We start from the raw sequence: 21,261 nt of genomic DNA on the forward strand, positions 1-21,261 counted from the left end.
TGTCACAGAACAGCAACTGGAAAAACCCTTGAAAAGTAAATCTTAAAAAGAAACATTCACATGTAAACTATAGTGCCCCATGTCTCAATTGAATTACTTCTCATTCTTTTACAGTTGCAATGATGGTTTCGCAAATATAAACTATTACAACTTAAAAATAGTTACTTGAAGGGAATGATGAAATGTTCTATCATCCACTACTACCCTTTCAAAAAGGCTTGTCAAATGTACCAATTACTGTAAACCACAATATAAACTGAAGATGACACAGGACTCTTTGAATTGATGCAACATATGGACACCTGCATTGCAATAAGTGGTTGGGGGTGTGACAGCATGCAATACCATCAAGTGTACAGGTGTGTTTGGTCACTAGTTAAATTCATAAGCTAATGGTAGGTTAGCATTGATGTTATTGGAGTAATTTCACACCAAGTCCACTACACAAATCTGTGGCCTGCATCATCGTAAATTTGAATGTAAAATTATTATGAAGATAGCGATTAAATTATGAAGTACATTGTTTTTATTTACAATCAATAGAATAATGCTAGTATTGGAGAATCAATTGCCAAATTCTGTTGATGATGAGACTGTTTTCACAAACATGTCTGGAGGGGACAGGGAGTGAGAGGAGGGAACTAGCAGTAAAAATTTTTTAAGGTAAATCATTAGGGGGACTTGGATGAAAATAATTTAGTGAGAAATTGTGACTTTTTTCCTGACTGGGACATATTGGAGTTACCGATGGTGATTCCGGGAGAAACTTATTGCCAATCAAGTTTACTCTACACATGTGTACATGCACTACAGTATCAGATATGAAGACAGCGCAGTTCGGATTATACCTGCAATCATCTCACTCAAAGCCTTTCACACAAAGTATCATCAATGCATTGTAACCTGCTGAAATGACTTTATTTCACATAATCACGGACTTGAACCAAGTTGATGGGTGGGGGGTGGGGAGGGGGGCTTGAAAACAAAGCGGCTGATTGAAAGTATCATAATTGACCAATATTGAACAAAATGTCACACAAAATAAAGTTTATTCAAAAATTTCATAGTTGTCTATGTATTCTACACATATTACAAACCAGTACATTCTTGCACTCATTCAGGTTAGCACAAATAACGTGACACAGCTCTAGTCACTTTGTGTCCAGAGATTGTCACATGTTAGAGTTGTAATGACATAGTGTAGATTACAGTGACCCTCTCGTCCAGTGCAGAATGTTTTGGAATTTATGTTTACAGCGTACATATAATTTGCAGTAGAAATCAATGGTGTGTGATTGAAGTTTTTGGTGATTGGTACCCGTTAGTCCTGAGACCATATGGGACCCATAGATGGTCATTGGTGGAACAGTATGCACATATTGAATGCCTATAGGGTATTAGCTGTACATATAGTTCCCCTTGGGTCTGAGTCACCCATAACAATTCTCTTATATGGTGTCAAGAATGCATTACATGTACATTTTTCTGAGAACTCATAGGCCAAAGGTGAATACAACATTATATTGATGTAGCCAAGTAACAGTGACATTCCAACAAATTCATTTCTAACTTGCCACTGCCAAATTGACAGGGTGTCAGTAAGATTTTGCCGGCTACATTTCAAATTCTGTTTCACCCACTGTAAATTACTTGGCTATAATGTATTATCAAGAATGCATAATGTAACTTGTGTTTTCAAGTTCTGCAAACCTCAAACAATACATTCAGGCTGAACATAGACACTACAAATAGTTTTCAAGGATGTAGAAAAAGACGTGCAGAACTCAAATATCATCCATCATATCAATGCAGGCAAAAGCTTCCTCAGCCATGTTGTCACTGCTCCTAAACCCCCCCCCCCCCCCCAATGTCATATAGCAGTTTCACAACTAGATAGTATGTAATAAATTTACAGGCAGTAAGTGTTGAAAGGATTTCTGTACATAATCCATGAACTGAAGTGTGGGAGATTTAGTGTAAAACTGGCCATTAAGGCGATACCGAAGGAGTCAACCCGTGTGCGATCACCAAGGCTGGCAGTGTTCAAAATGCACACTATTGCACCTGAAAATTGTTACCACTTTAATACATAGTTTTCTAGGTACTATCGTCTTCTGCTCTAGTGCAAATGTTTAAAAGCTTTCAAATCGGCCAATTTTTCATCTGTTGAAATGAGTTTCACCGAAATTGTAGAAATCTCCAAGATAAATAAGGCTAAAGCATGCATTTTAGAAAATTCTCAATAATTTTTGAGATATGGTAGGAATAGGATTTAAAATTTTACAAAATTACAAAATAGATTTTTGCCATTTCAAAACAGTGTTTCGCTGACCAACTCCATGACTTTGAAGGAGTAATATCAGGGGATTTTGAGCAAATTTGGAGTGACTTAATCTTTTCAAAAACATGCTGTGCTAATCTGCAAATCTATGACATCACGCGTTCCATAACCAGCAACCATGCGTCTGCTTAGTTTTGGTGCCATTGTTTGGCATCTTCAGGTCAATAAATGCATAACTCTTATTTTCGTGGATTTGACAAATTTTCCTTGGCAACCGTTGCCAAGATACTTGATCGCCTTAAAGTCAATCTGAAGGTACCTAACAAATATAATATTCAGCCTTTGCCTGCCTAGCTCATCTCTCTCTTTTCAGGTCAAGTTGGTTAAAACTAAAATGCGAGGCATGATAGTCGCATTTTCACAAAGACTTGAACAGTTGAAGGCCCCTGAAAACAGACACTGTAAACATGTTGGCACAAGACCCGCTGTGACATACATGCGGAGTAGGTGAAAACATTTATAGGTTTTGGCTCAATAGTGCTTTTTACTTACTGAAAATGGCAAATGATAGGCTGTGCAGGAGAAGTATTACAGAATGGATTTATAATCAATTATGGCAGTGTACCAAAGTCTGTTGTAAAAGATTGAAAATCCGTACAATCTATTGTTCATGGTTCTACTCCGGAATCTACATTCATTAGGCCAGAGATCACATGGTGATGGTACAAATAAACACACATGCACAAATTGTAAATGTAAAGGGAAATACACATATGTGTGTCTTTGTACAAGTGATTTGTTGGTACACTGGTGCATTCCATTTAAATCCTGGTTAACCCACTGAGAACACTTATTTACATAATTTTGTATCTGTAGTAAACAGAAACGTAAAAAAACAACAGAATACGATAATATGAGGAAAATTCACTAGTGAAGATACTGTGACCATTTATTGCAAGTCTATAATAATTACAAGAGGCTGAACAACTTTCATCATGTTTATGGCAGTATATTGACAAATAAATAAGTTTTTACGAAAAATTCAATCATGATTTTGTTCAGTCATATTTTCTTCTCATATTCCAGACTTAAATGTTTGCGTTTTCTTTAACAGTAATTCATATGTTGTCACTCAAGATGTGTACAGTATTTACAGAAGTGTGGAAATGCTTCTACCTTAAGACCTACATCAGTTACTAATCAATGAGCACTATTGGTTTCTAATTTATGAACATTTATGACAGAATTGTAATTGCAAATATTTTTCACTTTTCAATTATTTTGTGCTTTTGTAAAACCATAAGAATAATTTCACCTGAACCATAGACCCTCCAGGGTATCTATGCCTGAACTTATCAATAGTGGCTCCATTTATTGAAATTACAACTATTTAAGGCAATGATAATTTCCTAGAGGTATAAAACAAATGTGACAATTGCTTCCTAATCTTGCATCAGTATCAAACTAAATAGCAGAATAAATTTTTTTAAAGTCTCACAGCGCCTCAATGTCAATACAAACACCAACCATTAGTGCCCTCTAAACAGTTGATCTGAGCAGAGTCTCGCTCAGCAGGCTTATGAGGGGCTATTTCTTCTATTGGCTATAAAAACTCCATAGATAATTTTCCAATAGCCTGGCTGACCCAGTGAACCTCGTTTGCCAGGAAGACCATTTTGGTTGCATCATCATATGGTAGAAGATCAGAGCTGGCTAGCATACAAGGGGCTGTGAGAGTCTAGATTTGTTATGCTTTTGCTGCCTCTAAGACTGTCACAAACACCAAGGATCAAGCTATAAGTTGCTTTGAGGGAAAACTTATATGAGCAAATACTTAGTGCTCAATCTCTAAGGCCATCTCAAGTATATTTGAAAGCTGGATTTTAAGACTGCCACATGTTCATTGTTGGCTTCTCCTGGAAAACACAAGTTCCAAAGCCCCCAGTCTCGGTGAGTAATGCCAACCAAGTCTTACAGAGCTTAGAATCTTGTTCAAGTTAGATATTTGCAACTACTGGTAAAATGTCGTATTTCATAATGCTTTGAGATCTGACCGTGCCATGGAATTGATCCATGAATGATCCGTAAAGCGAACAAATGGAAAGGATAATGCAGAGAGAAAGCAACTCATTTGATGGTACATTACTTTCAGAATAATCTTGATTGGTGAATACATACAGGACATGAAAGAGAAACATGCATCTTACTTTCTTGACTACTAGCTACTCCATGTGTCACAAATAAGAATTCAAATATGGTATAAATGAAAGTTGGCAAAGTGAAAAATCCGAGAAAAAAAGCACGACACAACTGTAAAAAAAATCAGAATCAATTAAGATGCCATTATGGAAACAAAGGGGTTTCCAGTAGATTCAGTCCTCTTTCCCGTATATCTTTCCATTCATGCAAACAGTTTTATGTGGGTACAGCTGGCAGATGGCTAAGAGGCTATTTATCCCATAGGATGTACACTAATAATCGGCCCTCCAACACAATGAAGTTGTCCAGTGGTCTAGAGCAGCAACACAATTTGTCCAATTTCCTAAGTCTGATTGAAAAATAAAACTTTTGCCTCCATATTTTTTGCCTTTGTTGATTTTTAATTTTCATTTAATTTACAGTCTCAGAAAATGTTCTGGAGAAAACCCAGGTAAGATGTCGAGTGTGAAAGTGTAGTCTTCTCATGACAAGCAGACAGGCCTAGGTAATGCCATTAGTTTTCTATGGCTGTGTTTTGCGCTACAACAATACAAACACAAATAGTTCAAATAGACAAGCAGAGCAGTCACTTCTTCCTGATCTATGGTTCAAATCATTTTTTGTAGAGGAACTGGCAAATGAAAATACAGGAAGCAGGTACTTTTCTTCAGACACAAAATATTCCAAAATATTAATCATTAACAAACAAAAAAAATAACAAAGTAAAAAAAATTGTATCAGCTCAGCAAACATGACAATCTTAGAGCAAAGTACCAGTGCTAATGCCCAATGAAAGGTAAAAACTTACAAGTGTCCCATGTTTTTTATTTTTCTCATAGGTCATATTAGGCAATGTGTTTATATGTAAACCTTGATATTGACAAAGACTTGATCAGTTCATTCAACAAGAAGTTCATGCATTTCAATATCATCAAACTGTGCATTAATCTTGGCAGTCCAGTCTTCAATGTCAACTTTCTGAAATTAAAAACAGAGAATGAAACATCATTCTAAGAACTATGACAGTTCAAGTCACACCATAATAATACTTGAATTTGAAAATTCTGTCTGGATTTAAATGCTAACATAACTAGCAACTTGTGTACACTGATGAAAAATTTACTTTTGACAAATGTTAATATGTAAAGTACTACATGTACAGATATCATATCACTTTTATCCTAATTTCTATATGATCATCCATCAAAATCTAAATATTGCTAACATACAGCTTTCCAAGCAGTAGATCCATATCAGAAAATTAAAAACAGAAGGATTAATGATCAGTCCTTAGCAGAGATTTCTGCTGTGAAAAGAAACAAAGACTCACCTGTTTGGCACTTATCTTTTTCTTTCTAATTCTCTTTGCTGGCCTTTCAATGGGAATATCAAACACTCCTTGCCCTGACTTGCGTTTGACTGGGGACATGCTGGGGTTAGAGAAGCCTGTCGTTGAATTCTGTGTCATGCTGTATACACCAGATGATGATGCTGTTGACAATGATGTGAAAGATGTTGGGGAGGTAGGATGTACAGGAGAGAATGGCAGTGGTTCTGGAGTCATCAGACTTTCAAATCCAAATAATGATTCTTCAACTGGTTTTTCTTTGACTGTGCTACTTGGTGTTGATGCATCTGAGGCACAAAGTCTCATAATTCTTTGTACATCAGGTGACATGAACATTCCACTGTCATTTTGGCTTGGTTGTTGGCTGATAGAGCTGTTACTTGATTTCCTTGATGATGAATAGGTCTTCTTATATTTCTGTTTTCCTGTGCTTGAAGATTCTGAGTTGGAAAACAGAGAAACAAATGTTACAATTCTACAGTGATAAAAGATGTAACTGCTTTTTCATAGGATGCATAAAAAGGACCCAGCTTACACTATCACTATTTGAGTTAGAAACTTTGATACAGAATAATACCTTGCCAAGTTGCAATGCCCAGTAACTTTTCCATGAATGACAGTATAAACAGGATTGCATAGAATCAACTCCATGCCTCTTCAGAAAATTTCAAAAAAATTTAATATTATCAGCAAATAAAAGTCAGCATGTCTACCTTTATTACTTTTGAAACTTTGTCCTCTAGTTGGCGAAAGGATCTTTCTTCTGTCATGATCCATTTCCTGTGATGACGGTGATGACAATGACGACTGTGACAGGGATCTCATTCCATCTGATTGACTGTATACTTCACTACTATTTTCCATGTCCCCATCATATGGATCAGTGCTCTGATATAGCAATCATGCATTGTAACAAAACAGAGTAATTCAAATTCTTATGTAAGAGGTGATTAGTACCTTGTTCATAATTCAACAGATTTCTTGATCCAGTCATATTCATTATGTCTGTACATGACTCAATGGCACACATTGTTGCAATACTCAGTATTTTCCTCAGAGAAACTTGGGTAAAATGACTTAAACTGACTATAGCAGGCAGGTATTTTATGTTTTTTTAAAAGAGATACCATAGAAATTGTTTATTTCAATGAAGAATCATGGTACAAGTATGATAAATAGTGAGCACCTTGCTTTGCCAGGTGTTCAATACTATTCCTTGCATAGTTTATCACAGGCCTGGTCTGTCAAGTGTGATTAGTTGTGCACGTATCTCACTAATATGTATTGACAGTGTTTATCTGTGAAAGGATTATTGCAATACTGATAGCAACATCCAAAGTAATAAATACAGTATCATCACAAAAAAGAAACAGGATAAACACAAACTTGTCACTATCATAACAATCACTGAAAAGTAAAAATGACACACTTGCTATGTTGTTCTTCTACGACTTGGTTTGAAACTTTTAAGTGGGCCAGTCCCCGTTGTCAAAGGTTACAATGATTATACACTTTGTCAGTGTCAGTGAATGTTTATGGTAATTAGACCAGAATAACATGCTTTCATACTGAGATACAGTTTTCTGCAAATTGATCACTGATTAACACTCAATAAACTCACAATTATGTCTAATTTTTTTTAAAACAGCTTTGCCATGAATCTGTGATGAGGATACGGGAAATGAGAGAAAAATGCAGTGGATTAGCCTGCTAGAAGTTACAAATTTCATTCATTTTTCATAAAAGATTCATCATCGTGACATTTGAAAAGTGCTTTCATATAATTGAAGAAAAGTAACACTGTAATGAAATACAACGTACCAGGTATTTATCATTCTCTTTGAAGTCATAGACATCAACCTCTGTATCTGTACTGGATTTCTGTTCATGTATAAAAATAAAAGTATATTTTAGAAGTCTGAAGCAAAGATCCAATACAATGCTCAATCATTTAATAATGCAAGATGCTCAACTGTAATATTAATGATTATGGATATGAGATAGGAGCGTATATGTTTCATCAGCAGAGAATATAAGCAGTCAGTCATCCAGCTGCAAGGAATTCAATCATATCACTGTAGTTGATGTTCCTTTGAATTAATCAGGTTCCTCATATTTGCATAACACTTAAGGAGTTGCTAGTTCAGACAAACGATTGTTGTCTCATCATTTTATTTTCATCTTTCAGTGTTTCCTAGGATTTTCTGGTAGAGTGATGGCTAATTTACATAATAATAAATATAATTGTTATGGTAATGAATTTCTATTGTTTACCAAAAATGAAAGAGTGGCGGCCACCACTCTATAATTGCTGTGGGTAGAACATTGATCTTTGTTTACATGCTTTCCCATGAAAAAACTCAGAAAATTCTCGCTGCAAATTTGAAAAGTTTAAAGACTGCATTGTTTGGAGCAAGAGACTTACCACAGAAAAGCGTTTACTTGATAATCTGTGCAACACAACTTTAGCAGAATAAGGATCCTTTTCGTCGGATGAGGATTCTGAAATAAAGAATATGATCATAAACCCCTTCTGAGTTCATAATGTTCAATTGTATTGAGAGATGAATCTCGCGAAACCTTTTATGACTATTGTTTTTATCTATTTTTACACTGTTATCAGGCAAACTGAAAGTGTATTTAATTGTCCGAGGTAAACATCCTCTTTCTCTCAGTAGTCAAGCTAAACAGGAGGGAAAGTGATGGATCTTGGAAAGAAACATATAAAATCTTTTGTGTTATATATTGGTACCCTTTCTTATTTACAACCGTTTCCATGGGACAAAGAACGTCTACATATTTATTGGGATCATGATGTACTGAAGCGTCAAATTGGTACAATGTTTTATGCTTGTCAGTATTTGAATTTCCATACAACATTCACAAGTGTGTCACATTTTCTCTAAACGACAAATTTCCAAATGAAAAATGAAATATATAACACACAGAGTATGAAGAAGTAATCAATAATGACAAATGGTCTGCACTATTGTCATGTACTATCTGGAATCCTAAATCAGAACCTATGAATTTGGCAAGTGAAAGATAAACACTAGAAGCAGTCTTGCAACCTCATTTAAGATTGACATTACTTTACCATACAATTTCATGTGGTGACACCATAAAAGTTTATTGCCAGCTGTTTACTGACATTACAGAACACTTTGGAAAGTGCAGTCTAACAAGTATAAATAACTGAATACAATATCAATTTATCATCATCATCATCGATGGTGTAGATGATGTAATTTAAAAATGTTCAGTTGTAACTGTTGGCTACTCTAGCACTAAACAACAACAATAACAAAGTAATAATAATAATAAGAGACAGACACACAGTGTTGAGTCAAAGCTAACAATGGATACTCAAGGGTAGCCTCGTTCCCACGATATCCAACACAGCCTCGAATCTGCCCCATTTAAATTACAATAAAACAAGTATTATTGCACACGAATAAAGGCCTGCAACCACTGCTGTTACATGTTGGGGAGGCCACATAGCAGTAGTGGTTATTTTGCAAGTGAAAACTTGTCATCCGTACTCAAAATGTATGAAAATTTCTCTCTCTAAACTAGAACTATACATGTCCTACAGATATAATTCTTGATGTCAAGTAGGCATTCAAGTAATTCTCAAAAATCAGAACTTAAAATTCATAATTATAATCCAAATTATTATTTTTCCCCATACAATGGGATGTTCTATCATCATGTAAATCGGTCAAACATGAACAATTATTATTGCTTTGATATCAGTGATACGATGCAAGTTATCCTGGACTTTTGTCTGTAAGATTGATAATGACAAATACATGTAGCAGAGAAAATATTTCTGTTATTGAAGCATTCAATATGAACTCATTCAGGTCAGAGCGAATACTAATTTGTTGAATAACGGTCCCTGGAATTGTAATTGTTTTCATAACTACTGTGAATAAAATCTCACAATCCTGAAAAGCAACTTTGTAGTTAGTGTATTTCATCCAGTTGCAATAGTGTTGATCGCGATTTCAGGTTTGTTACTCAATATAGCTGCCTAAATTTCAGACAGATTTTGTTGTTGTATGTGGCTGTTATTGCATCTTGCAGTCTTAGCCATAAATTGACTTTTAGTAGCCATTGTAACACTAGCAGGTTTTAATTTCATCGTTTATGCGGAAAATGCAGACAAATATTATTCATGTCTGCAGGAAAGGTTTCTACGCACTATCTGGAATTGGCAAGATCTGCCCATTACTGGACAAAACTACAACGGAAAAGATGGTTCATGCATTCATTACGTCTCAGCTTGATTATTGTAATAGTCTCCTGTATGGTGTTACTAAGACTCAGCTGGATGGCCTACAATCATTTCAAAATGCTGCGGCTCATCTCGTCTCCCGGACTCGTAAATTCAATCACATCACACCTGTCACTTCTTGATATTATTCCACTGTTCGGCCATTCCACTTCAACAAGGGAGGGTGTATGGCACACTTTCAATTTAAAAATAAAGAAGCTGGCGCAGGTTTTCACGATTTGAAGAAAGTTCATGTTTAAGTTAAGTATGGTGGTTGATGTAAAACATAGGCTTGAGTGTGTAAAATGGGTGTGTTTTTGTGTTTTAAAACATAACCTCATCCCTTTGCGAAAGTTATGGGACCCGCCAAAAAATCAGGTCAAAATACTCGTGCTGCGCCAGCATTTGATTTCAAATCGATCGAGTATGAACAGTTGAGAGCATTAAGCAAGCAGCTCTGCAACAGCTATGAATGCAAAATGGGTATAGCAACCATGCCTGTCTGTTTATATCCTTTATAGCATGTATGATAATACATATACCACGGTATCATACTGATGGCGCAAATGCAGTGATCTAATTGGTTGAGACGTCAAAAGAACCATGGTATATTGGCTATAGACCATGGTTGGCACACGCGCAAACTCTCAGCAAGTGCAATTTATCATCTTTTGACATTTCATCCCAGAATTTCAATATACTGTCTGTTATGATACAATAGTAATAAAGTATACCCAGCAACCGTATGCCACGAGATTTTGACCAGCTCGCACTCACTATTGCTCGTGCATATATGTCGTGAACTGGTCAAAATCTTGTGGTATACCATTGCTTGGTGTGCTTTATTGCTTAAATATTACATTAGAGAGGCCAGAGTCAAGATAAGTGGACACAAACCTACAAAGTTATCGTGGGAGCAATATGACTGATACAACTGCAACATGTACATCCTAACGTTGCTGCAGTTCCGCTGAAAACAACTTTCCGCCGGTAGTCTACAAGTCGGGTACAGAACTGCAGCAAATATAATGAATTACGGTAAACTCATTCACTCTGTCCCTTATAAAGTGTCAACGACTCTATATCAGGACACCAGTGAACAGTAGCTGCAGCTGTATAGCTCGAGGTTTTACCCACAGGCCCACGGAACGTTTCGTAGATCGTCGTCGGATGGGAAGTGACTGACACTTGACTGTGAGGCCGAAGGCCGAACCTCAGTACTGTATAAGGTAATCTTATACAGTACCGAGGTTCGGCCTTCGGCCTCACAGTCAGTGTCAGTCACTTCCCATCCGACGACGATTTCCGAAACGTTCCGTGGGCCTGTGGTTTTACCCGGGTAAGTTGGTCGGACGGCAAACCCAGAGCCGTCGTCCTACCCACATACTCTAGCAAAATTTGCTACAGCACTGCATCTGTGCGAAACGCTGCAGGCATCTATCCATTTGCCCCATTCTAGCCCTGCGTACAGGTCTGTGTGTTCCCGGCGTTATACGGCCTCCACCACAGCCCTGCAACGGTCCATAGAGCCCCATTCTTGCATACCTTGCGCCACAACGAAACACTTACGGCAACGTATATCAGTATCATGTAACTGGTATTTCAAAATGTTGTTTGCTAGAATATTGCTGAAGGGGCAATAATGATGAACAGTGTTAACTTTTTAAACTGAATTTACAAAAGGCTACCGTGGGAGATGTGCATTGATTTCTAAATTCTATAAACAACAACACTTTCGCGTTACATGATTGTCACTCACCGTGGCCACGAGGTGTTTTCATGCCCGCATTTCTCTTGGAAGACTTCACCTTACTCCGTGCTTTTGGTGGCATTCTTTTAAAAGTCACGTCTTTGGTTTTATAGCGGTATGAGTTTAGTTTTAGGCTAATTGGACACACGAAAGTCAAATTTTCCCTGACAAAAACCCAAAACGCGGACTTCGAACCAAAATGGCTGCCTAGTTTGAATAAACCGCGCATCGAACGTAACACTCCTATGACGTCATGGAGCGCCATCAATGTCGCGCTGGTGCGTTCAAAGGCTGGGTCAAAGGTTATTCTGATTTCGCCAGAGCTTGAAATAATTCAAGTAAATAAATGTGAAACCGAAAGGGCTCACACATGCAGCTATACTTGGATTAACCTGGCTTACTGCCTGAAAGAGTTCATAAGTGACATCCAAATTTCAATCTTTCGACGTTTTTTTAACGATGGCGTCACGTTTCGAACAAACAACTGACAGACAACGCGGAGACAGATCTTACCAACGTCATCGCGGTGGCAGTGCACATTCACATAGTTCGGCAGCAGATGACGGATGGTCAAAACGCAGAGGTGGCAGAGGTCACACTGCTAAAGAAGGAAGGGTGAGAATCTGGATAGACTAAACTCGTCAAAGGATCGACTTTCTAAAATAATTTTGTTGGAGCACGGAGTTATTAATTCCTGACTTGCTGCAGTCGTGGCAGGAGGCTATTAATAATAATTGATTTTGACAGCACTGTCTTCATCATTAGTTGAGACATTGTAAGGGAAAAAGAGTTAGAAGATGAACTGATGTGAAATAGAGGAAAATTGGTAAAGAAAACATATTAATTCTTCATTACTTTTTACATCCAAGGGTTTCCGTGATGGCCGTGATGTTAACTCAGCAAATCTCTGTCCTGGCTCTTCAGACAAGGTGCAGAAAAAGAAGGTCTTCAATTTGATAAAGGTATGAACTACATTTTCAAGGTGAAATGGCATTCATTGCATTGTGTGCCATATCAAAATTCTCAGTTATCAAACGAGAATCACGACGAAAGCTGTTTAGTCATGACAAAAGATGTTAATCATACAATTTATATACCATTTACACTGTTATATGAAAGACTGTTCAGTATTTTGTTTTTCTATCAGAAACCTCATGTTCCTATACTTTCATGTTCACTCTTGGATTGGTTTGTGTAAGCAAACCACCTATCCATGATTTATTTCTGTACTTTTGTTATCATTCTCAAATGGCTATGCCATGTGATCAGTCTTAAAGACAAGATAACATGGATTCACCAGGCTATCAAAGAACTTAACACTAAATTCCGGTTTCTTTGTCTTCATAACAGGAGGATATCTCAACGTGGAAGATATCCTAGCTGTACGTGGATTCAACATATACACAGCTGCAGATATAGAAAGACATGTGAAAAATTATGACAGCCAGAGATTTAGTTGGAGAAATCACCCCGAGAATAACAAACTGCAGATTTGTGCAAATCAGGACTATACCCCAAAAGTAAGTCTCAGAAAACATTTATCGTCAGGGAAATCCCAGCATATGTCTTATTGGTAAAATGTACTGTACACTACGTTGAGTCGGATTGATTCAGTGTTGGACAGAACAGTGTCATTCTACATTGTCTTGTTATAATGTGTTGACCTGGATGGATTCTATAGTCACATACAGTAAATGGTAACCCCGCCATCCACAGTAACATGTTACCAACATAGCTTTTCTTCGATAAACGAGGCTTTAATATATACTGCCTGAGAGAACTCATAAGTGACATCTAAATTTCAATCTTTGGGCGTTTTATGGCGTCACGTTTCGAACAAACAACTGACAGACGACGTGGAGACAGATCTTACCAATGTCATTGCATTGGCAACTTGCACATTCACATAGTTCGGCAGCAGATGACGGATGGTCAAAACGCAGAGGTGGCAGAGGTCACACGGCTAAAGAAGGAAGGGTGAGAATCTGGATAGACTAAACTCGCCCAAGGATCGACTTTCTAAAATAATTTTGTTCCAAGCACGGAGTTAATTCCTGACTTGCTGCAGTCGTGGCAGGAGGCTATTAATAATAAACTGATTTTGACAGCACTGTCTTCATCATTAGTTGAGACATTGTAAGGGAAAAAGAGTTAGAAGATGAACTGATGTGAAATAGAGGAAAATTGGTAACGAAAACATATTAATTCTTCATTACTTTTTACATCCAAGGGTTTTCGTGATGGCCGTGATGTTAAACTCAGCAAATCTCTGTCCTGGCTCTTCAGACAAGGTGCAGAAAAAGAAGGTCTTCAATTTGATGAAGGTATAAACTACATTTTCAAGGTGAAATGGCATTTATTGCATTGTGTGCCTTATCAATAATTCTCAGTTATCAAACGAGAATCATGACAACAGTTGTATGATGATATAATTTAGATATCATTAAAACTGTTATGTAAAAGACTGTTCAGTATTTTGTTTTTCTATCAGAAACCTCATGTTCCTATACTTTCATGTTCACTCTTGGATTGGTTTGTGTAAGCAAACCACCTATCCATGATTTATTTCTGTACTTTTGTTATCATTCTCAAATGGCTATGCCATGTGATCAGTCTTAAAGACAAGATAACATGGATTCACCAGGCTATCAAAGAACTTAACACTAAATTCCGGTTTCTTTGTCGTCATAACAGGAGGATATCTCAATGTGGAAGATATCCTCGCTGTACGTGGATTCAACATATACACAGCTGCAGATATAGAAAGACTTGTGAAAAATTATGACAGCCAGAGATTTAGTTTGAGAAATCAACCCGAGAATAACAGACTGCAGATTTGTGCAAATCAGAACTATACCCCAAAAGTAAGTCTCAGAAAACATTTATCGTCAGGGAAATCCCAGCATGTGTTATTGGTTGTACGTACTGTACACTACGATGAGTCGGATTGATTCAGTGCTGGACAGAACAGTGTCATTCAGCTTTTTCTTGTTATGATGTGTTGACCTGGATGGATTCTATAGTCACATACACACAGTAAGTGAGACCACCCACAATTCTCCATGATCTGTACACACAGAGATCACTCACTGAACTGAAGCAAATTTCATCTGTATACAGAACAGCTTGGTCCATATTTCGAAATTCTGGGACCATAGTTTTGATAATCATAATTCTCTAATTTCTCACTGTGAATAATGAGAAGATCAACCCCTTTTCTGCGGAGGAGATAGCAATTTTGTGATTTTGTCAACATAGTTTTTTGACAGCCATATGCAATATTTTCAAGGAAACTAAGGGAATAAGTTGCATCTATATTGGCAAAAGAAAGGGTATTGATTTTTTTGAATGTTAGTAACAAAGGAAATTTGCATGTCTGACAGGTGGTATGATGAGACCATCTTAGTTGCTGATAACTTTACCTTGACAAGTGTACAATTTTTAGCACCTTCAAACGTGAAATTCTTATTCAATTTACTCCTGAACTTTAAACATAATCAATAATTTTGGACCATAGTTTAACCAATAATTCTAAAATCAAATTTTAAGTTTCAAATTGTTCAGAAACTGATAAAATTGAAGAAGCCTTTAGCAAATAATGTCTGATCACACAAATCAAGGGGAATTGTGGGTAGTCTCACTTACTGTGATACAGTAAATGGTAACCCCGCCATCCACAGTAACATGTTACCAAAGATACAGATTGTCATTTGATCAATATCATTGATTCATGATCATGCACTTTTTACATTGTTCTTTGCAGACGTTTCATAGCTCTCATGATAATGACGTTAAGCTTAGCAAGTCATTGTCATGGCTTTTAAGACATGGTGCTGAAAAAGAAGGGTTTACATTTGACGAAGGTTTGTATATATCAATATTATCATGAGAGTCTCATTTGAATGAATACTACATTTCATTTCATGTGAAAAATTATGAGTTTTATCTGCAAGGTGATTTTGTTAAGATTTTTGTCAACATAACCTGTATTTGAGTAGATTTCTGCAGTCCTTCAGACTTCAGGTATTTACTGCCATCTTCAAATACTGCATGCAATTCTTTCAGTAATCCTAAATCAGAGATTGTAATGCACTTGTTCTATCTCAAATACTTAAGTGTAAAGTATTTTTTCATTTATATTACAGGAGGTTACATTAATGTTGATGATATCCTGGCCCTTCAGAGATTCAAAGTACACACAACTGAAGATATCGAAAGAATTGTCAAAAATAATGACAAACAAAGATTTTGTCTCCGAAATCACCCAGAAAGTAACAAATTACAGATTTGTGCCAATCAGGGCCACACCATAAAAGTAAGCAACTTGAAACACTAGTGTTTATTGATCTTATTGACAAGGTCAATGATGTACAGACACATTGTCAATGGTGGTGGTTACTACTGTTTTTCTGTTGCTTATAGTAGTGTTCACATTTTCTTAGACTGCCCCCAGTCGCTTGGCTTGTCTTGTCAGAGCAGTTACTCTCTGGCTAAGCAACTGGTGTACCTTGCAAATGCCCTCTAGTGTCACAAGCGATCTGGCCGTTTGCTGACATAGGCGTAGTACGTAAGCAAATGATTGACAATGACTTCGACTTCCGTAGCAAACTGTTTACCACAAGAAGTAATCTTAATTAGTACCTGATAGTTATCTAAACTTGATAAGGGATGTTTTCTGGTCTTTGCATGATTATAGATGAGCATAGGCATGCAGAAAATGATCAGGAAATTAGGCTTGACATAGCACTCATACTACACAGTGCAGTAGTAATGGGCCTCCGTGTTCCATACATGCATGGTTGTCAGTCTGACTTAGACAAGTTGATAATGTACCCGATTTGAGAAACAGAAGTCAAAAAATTACCGCATTGAACATTCTTGAAATAAAACTTACCATAATGAGAGTAATAAAGAAACATCATGTAATTCAATGGTTGCTACACTATTCCAAACCCAAATCCTGCAAGGTTCACAAGTCTGTGGGGCAAGGTGTTCACCCCACGATCTAAGCACCAGCCTACCACCTAGCCTGACAGTCTGCCGAAGTTCATCCCTTCAATTTATTGTGTCTTGATATTGACAGACTTGGAGCAAATCTAACATTTTCTGTAAGAATATGATTTACTTCAGACGTGCTGTGTGTATGAGACAGACAGAATAACATAAATGATTTGTGAAATAATGTTGATTGCTATCAACATCAACTGAAAAATGATAAATTTCTTCTACATGAAATGTCATCATGAATATACAAAAGCTCCTTTACAAAGGTTCCATACAAGGAATGGTTCCTTTTAACAAAGTACATATAGACTGAGCAGCAATTATCTATACAGCTTGTGTTATTAATGCTCATTCATTTATTGATGTACTGGTGTATATTTTGGTGTGAGTGTTTAGACAAGGATCACTTGATAGACGTCAAACATTCTATATAATTTGGCGTTTCCATCAATGGAATAGGATTATTATTTCTAGATGAAATATGCATGATAGAAAGCTGTTTATAAATTATGAAAAGTATAAAGCTAATATTCAAGTGTGCCATCAATCTATTTCATAGTATCTTTCTTGTTGAAATTTGAGTTAGAATAGCATTAGAAATTTCAGATGTTTTCAAATACACCAAACACTCAAGTGTAACTTAACTGTTTAATCTCTCAGTAGTGTTACAGGATATTTTAGTAAATGTTGTGATATTTCAACTGGATTCCTACATTCTCAAGGCTTAGTGACAATTTATTTGTTTCAGTAGAGGTTAGTGATTATTGTTAATGTGGAAGATCATTTGAAAGGAATTGTTATTGTCCTGAAAGTGATGCAAGCACAAGTTTTTGTCATCCTAATCCAAAATAACAAGTATCAACCAATTGAATATTTTGGATCTCTATGAAGTTAGAAACCTTCACAAATAAAATATAACAATTTTCAGTCTCTAACGATAAATTGCACCAATTCAATAAAATGTTAATATCGCAAACAGAATGTTACTTTGCAAATTGAGTTCATTAATGCTGAGCTGTAAGTTTTTCCAAATATTTCAGGTTGAAGGCTTGCAGTTGACACCAATCACTGATCCAGCCCAGTACCCAACAGTCACCCATGGAACATATTGGAAGGCATGGGAAATAATCAGGGAACAGGTAGTTTTCCTTCACATTTCCTTGTTATCGGATAGGACTTGTTTTGAATATAGGAGTCTACATATGTAGCAAAGACTGTCTCTTTTGAGTTCAGGATCAGACCTCTGTATTCAATCGATGTAGGAGTTCAAAGATTTCAATGCATTCTATAAGAACCTTTATAAACCTTTATATGTGTACAGACAATGAGATTATCTGTGTACAGATAATGAGATTATCTAAAAGTTTGCAATATTGCATTTCTTTGTTACATTGATCCATGAATGGGAAAAGTGAATTATTTACATAACTATGATATTTTTCTTGTCTGGGCACGTACCTCAGTCTTGCGATGAAGTGGACTTACTCATGTCAAAAGCCTGTTCCAAAGACTTGTACTGATTCCAAAGCTTTTTGAACAGTAATTCCACTGTCCAATGAGTTCTGTTCAAAATCAGAATTATGCCAGCAATTGACCCACATTGCAAAAACAGTGTGTTTCATCATGTTATAGTATAGTGCAAGCATCTTTTTCAATTTCTAACTAAAAAGCAAAAAATGATGTCATCATTACTCACTGCAGTGTATCTGTTCTCATTGATTTCATACTTACACAGGGATTGTCCAAAATGAGGAGAAATCACATTCACTTTGCACCAGGAGTACCAGGAGATGAGGGTGTCATTAGTGGTAAGAATGTACAATGAGATAGTCTTGTTGGGCAAAACTCTTTGCAATTTAGTGCTTGGTTGGGACGACTGCATGTGATTTTACTTTTTGTGATCTCATAAATAATGACATTATTCATATCCTGGGATTAGATATTATGCAGTGTAACACATATTATTATACATCTACAATCGAGAACAAAAGAATTTTGCGTGCGTTAAAAAAGCCGTATGGAATTTTCTGTAACACGTACGGTTTCAAGGCACCCCATCCCCCGCGGCTGTATCTGCACGTTCACTGTTGAACGGTTTCAAAAGACTCATTGGACGAGTGCCAGAACATGTCTCGCACGCTCTGTACGTACGTGTGTAGTGCACACACACAATCCAGAACTTGCAGAAGCGCGTCCGAGATAGCGTTCCACACTTGCGCTGTAAATTGGAAGAAAAATTGTTGACATTGTACGAAAACAGCTACTATTCTGACAATTTGATGCCCCAGTCACCAATGTAAGATGTATAATAATAAGGTTATTACGAAAATACCTTAAAGGGTGCACGAGGACATTGGCGCAGCGTATCGCCCGACGTGAAGCGGAGGGCGGTATGCGGCGCCAATGTCCAAGTGCATCCTTTACGGTATCTTCGTAATAACCTCATAGGATAGTATTTGTCACAATGTCATGAAACAAATATGACTGATGTAACATCGCTTTCCAAATACATCCCATAGAAATCCCATGTGGTTACCCTTGAAATCAATAATCTCTCATGAGATACCATTGGGGTTTCTGTAAGACGATAGGGTGCATACCATGCGGTGCTATCTTAAAATTACACTCTGAAAGCCACTAAATGTACAGGGATTCCAACGTTCCTCTCTTGTGTTTGGTGGTATTCATTTTTGAAAAAATGCTGTCAAAACTGGTGACAGTGAAAAATTGAGTTCACACAGCTTAAGGCTAGGAACAGTTACTTTCTGCTTTATTTTACTTTCACTTTTATCTTCATAAGTATTTTCCATGTCTAAATTTATGGTCATTTATGTTTTTCTTTAGGAATGAGGAATAGCTGTGAAGTACTTATTTTTTTGGATATGGAGAAAGCCCTTGAAGGTGGGTTTACTTTTGACATGTAGATTACATTTGTGAGCGTAGTCACATAGAATTGTAACAATTACACATCAAGGTAATGATAAATGTATACTCCTATCAGCAATGGAATTTGCATGTAGAATCTTGTATATTCCCGTGGCTGCTATTACAATTTTCTTCACACCTTATTCATCAACTACCATAGATAACATTTAAAATCTTTCTCTAACACAAGTTCGTGAGCAAAATTTTCAATACATTTTGTTCTAGATGGCCTGGAATTCTTCATATCTGCAAACAATGTGATCCTTTCAAGTGGCAATGTAGATGGATTAATTTTACCAAAATACATCAAAGATGCCATACAGTTACATCCACGTACGTATCTTTACTGTAGTAGCATTATGATGACAAGTGAATGTTTTATGTGTCCAAGATACCAAATGTGAAACATTTACAGTGATTTTGATGCACATGACAAGAATGCACTAGGTCTTGAAAAATGGTATATCATTTTCTCACAAATGATACTTCCAGTATTTTATCACGTAATAGTTTATCCTTTGTCTCTCTACAGGAAGAAAACTTCCTCTTGGAGCAACATCATAGCTTGATGACAACAGACACTCACGTTCACCTATACAATAGCCTTAATGGAAACTGTCTATTCTGTAAAGTAAATTGACGCTAGACATGATGCACTCTTCTACTGTTTATTTTGCATACTAGTATCTGACATATCGAGTTTTTTGATACAATATGCAAAGTTATCAGATAATGGAATAAATAAAGGACATGCAGGTGTTCGACTCACTACGCCCCAGAGATCACATGATAGTGAAACATACAAACCCACATGTACAATCTTGTATGGAAATGTGCATTTCTAATTGCATTTGTGCACATGGTTTTATTTTTTACCATGGTCCATTCAAATTCTGGGTTTAATCTATTTTACAAATGCATTCAACATCACAAACCTTAGCCATTGTTTGTATTTTCTCCGATTAGTAAGCTTTGAGGTAGGGTGCGCCTCAGGAACAGATATTAAGACTCAAACTTTTATGATACAGTTTTAGTGCACCACCTGTGGGACTTTGTTTTGAAGCTCAAGGTTGTGAACAAAAATTTCACAGACTTATTTTTGTGGAAATCGAACATTGTGCTTCACGCTACAGAGTTAACACAAGGATCGCAGAGGCCAATTTGAATTTCAAATATTGGAAAAAATTGTTTCTTTTGTACCTATTTTGCACATTGACTCATGATTTTTATTCTTGATTTCAAGAGAGTATGATTTAAAGTTTCTCTAATGAATGTTCAAGCAACAAGTATACCACAAAATTATAACCAGTTCAAGACATGAATGAGCGATAGCAAGTGCATGTATGGAGTAAACTGGTCAAAATTGAGCTATGTGCCAGTTGCTGAGGTCGTTTATTGCTATTTTATCATAACACTATATTAAAACTCCTGTGCATTGTTAGAAAAGGGATCTTTTTCTGACTGGGCGCTTTCAC

At 36.6% G+C, this 21,261-nt stretch overlaps 2 protein-coding genes across 2 annotated transcripts; one reads left to right on the forward strand and one right to left on the reverse strand.

Annotated features, from left to right (window-relative positions):
- Positions 1-3,195: 3,195 nt before the first annotated feature.
- LOC139150450 (sororin-B-like) lies at positions 3,196-12,190 on the reverse strand. Its single transcript, XM_070722826.1, has 6 exons — positions 11,867-12,190; positions 8,254-8,330; positions 7,650-7,709; positions 6,542-6,716; positions 5,811-6,268; positions 3,196-5,458 (listed from the first exon to the last, which is right to left on the reverse strand). The coding sequence occupies exons 1-6, from the start codon at positions 12,120-12,122 to the stop codon at positions 5,378-5,380; spliced, it is 1,107 nt and encodes a 368-aa protein (XP_070578927.1). The 5' UTR covers positions 12,123-12,190; the 3' UTR covers positions 3,196-5,377.
- Positions 12,191-12,313: 123 nt separating this feature from the next.
- LOC139150449 (tRNA 2'-phosphotransferase 1-like) lies at positions 12,314-20,693 on the forward strand. Its single transcript, XM_070722825.1, has 11 exons — positions 12,314-12,472; positions 14,088-14,181; positions 14,552-14,721; positions 15,621-15,720; positions 16,003-16,172; positions 17,902-18,000; positions 18,597-18,669; positions 19,706-19,762; positions 20,012-20,119; positions 20,319-20,378; positions 20,479-20,693. Exons 1-10 carry the CDS (start codon positions 12,317-12,319, stop codon positions 20,348-20,350), a joined length of 1,059 nt encoding a protein of 352 aa, XP_070578926.1. The 5' UTR covers positions 12,314-12,316; the 3' UTR covers positions 20,351-20,378; positions 20,479-20,693.
- Positions 20,694-21,261: the final 568 nt, after the last annotated feature.

The sequence above is a fragment of the Ptychodera flava genome, chromosome 14, assembly GCF_041260155.1.
Source record: "Ptychodera flava strain L36383 chromosome 14, AS_Pfla_20210202, whole genome shotgun sequence".
In the NCBI taxonomy this organism is placed as follows: Eukaryota; Metazoa; Hemichordata; class Enteropneusta; family Ptychoderidae; genus Ptychodera; species Ptychodera flava.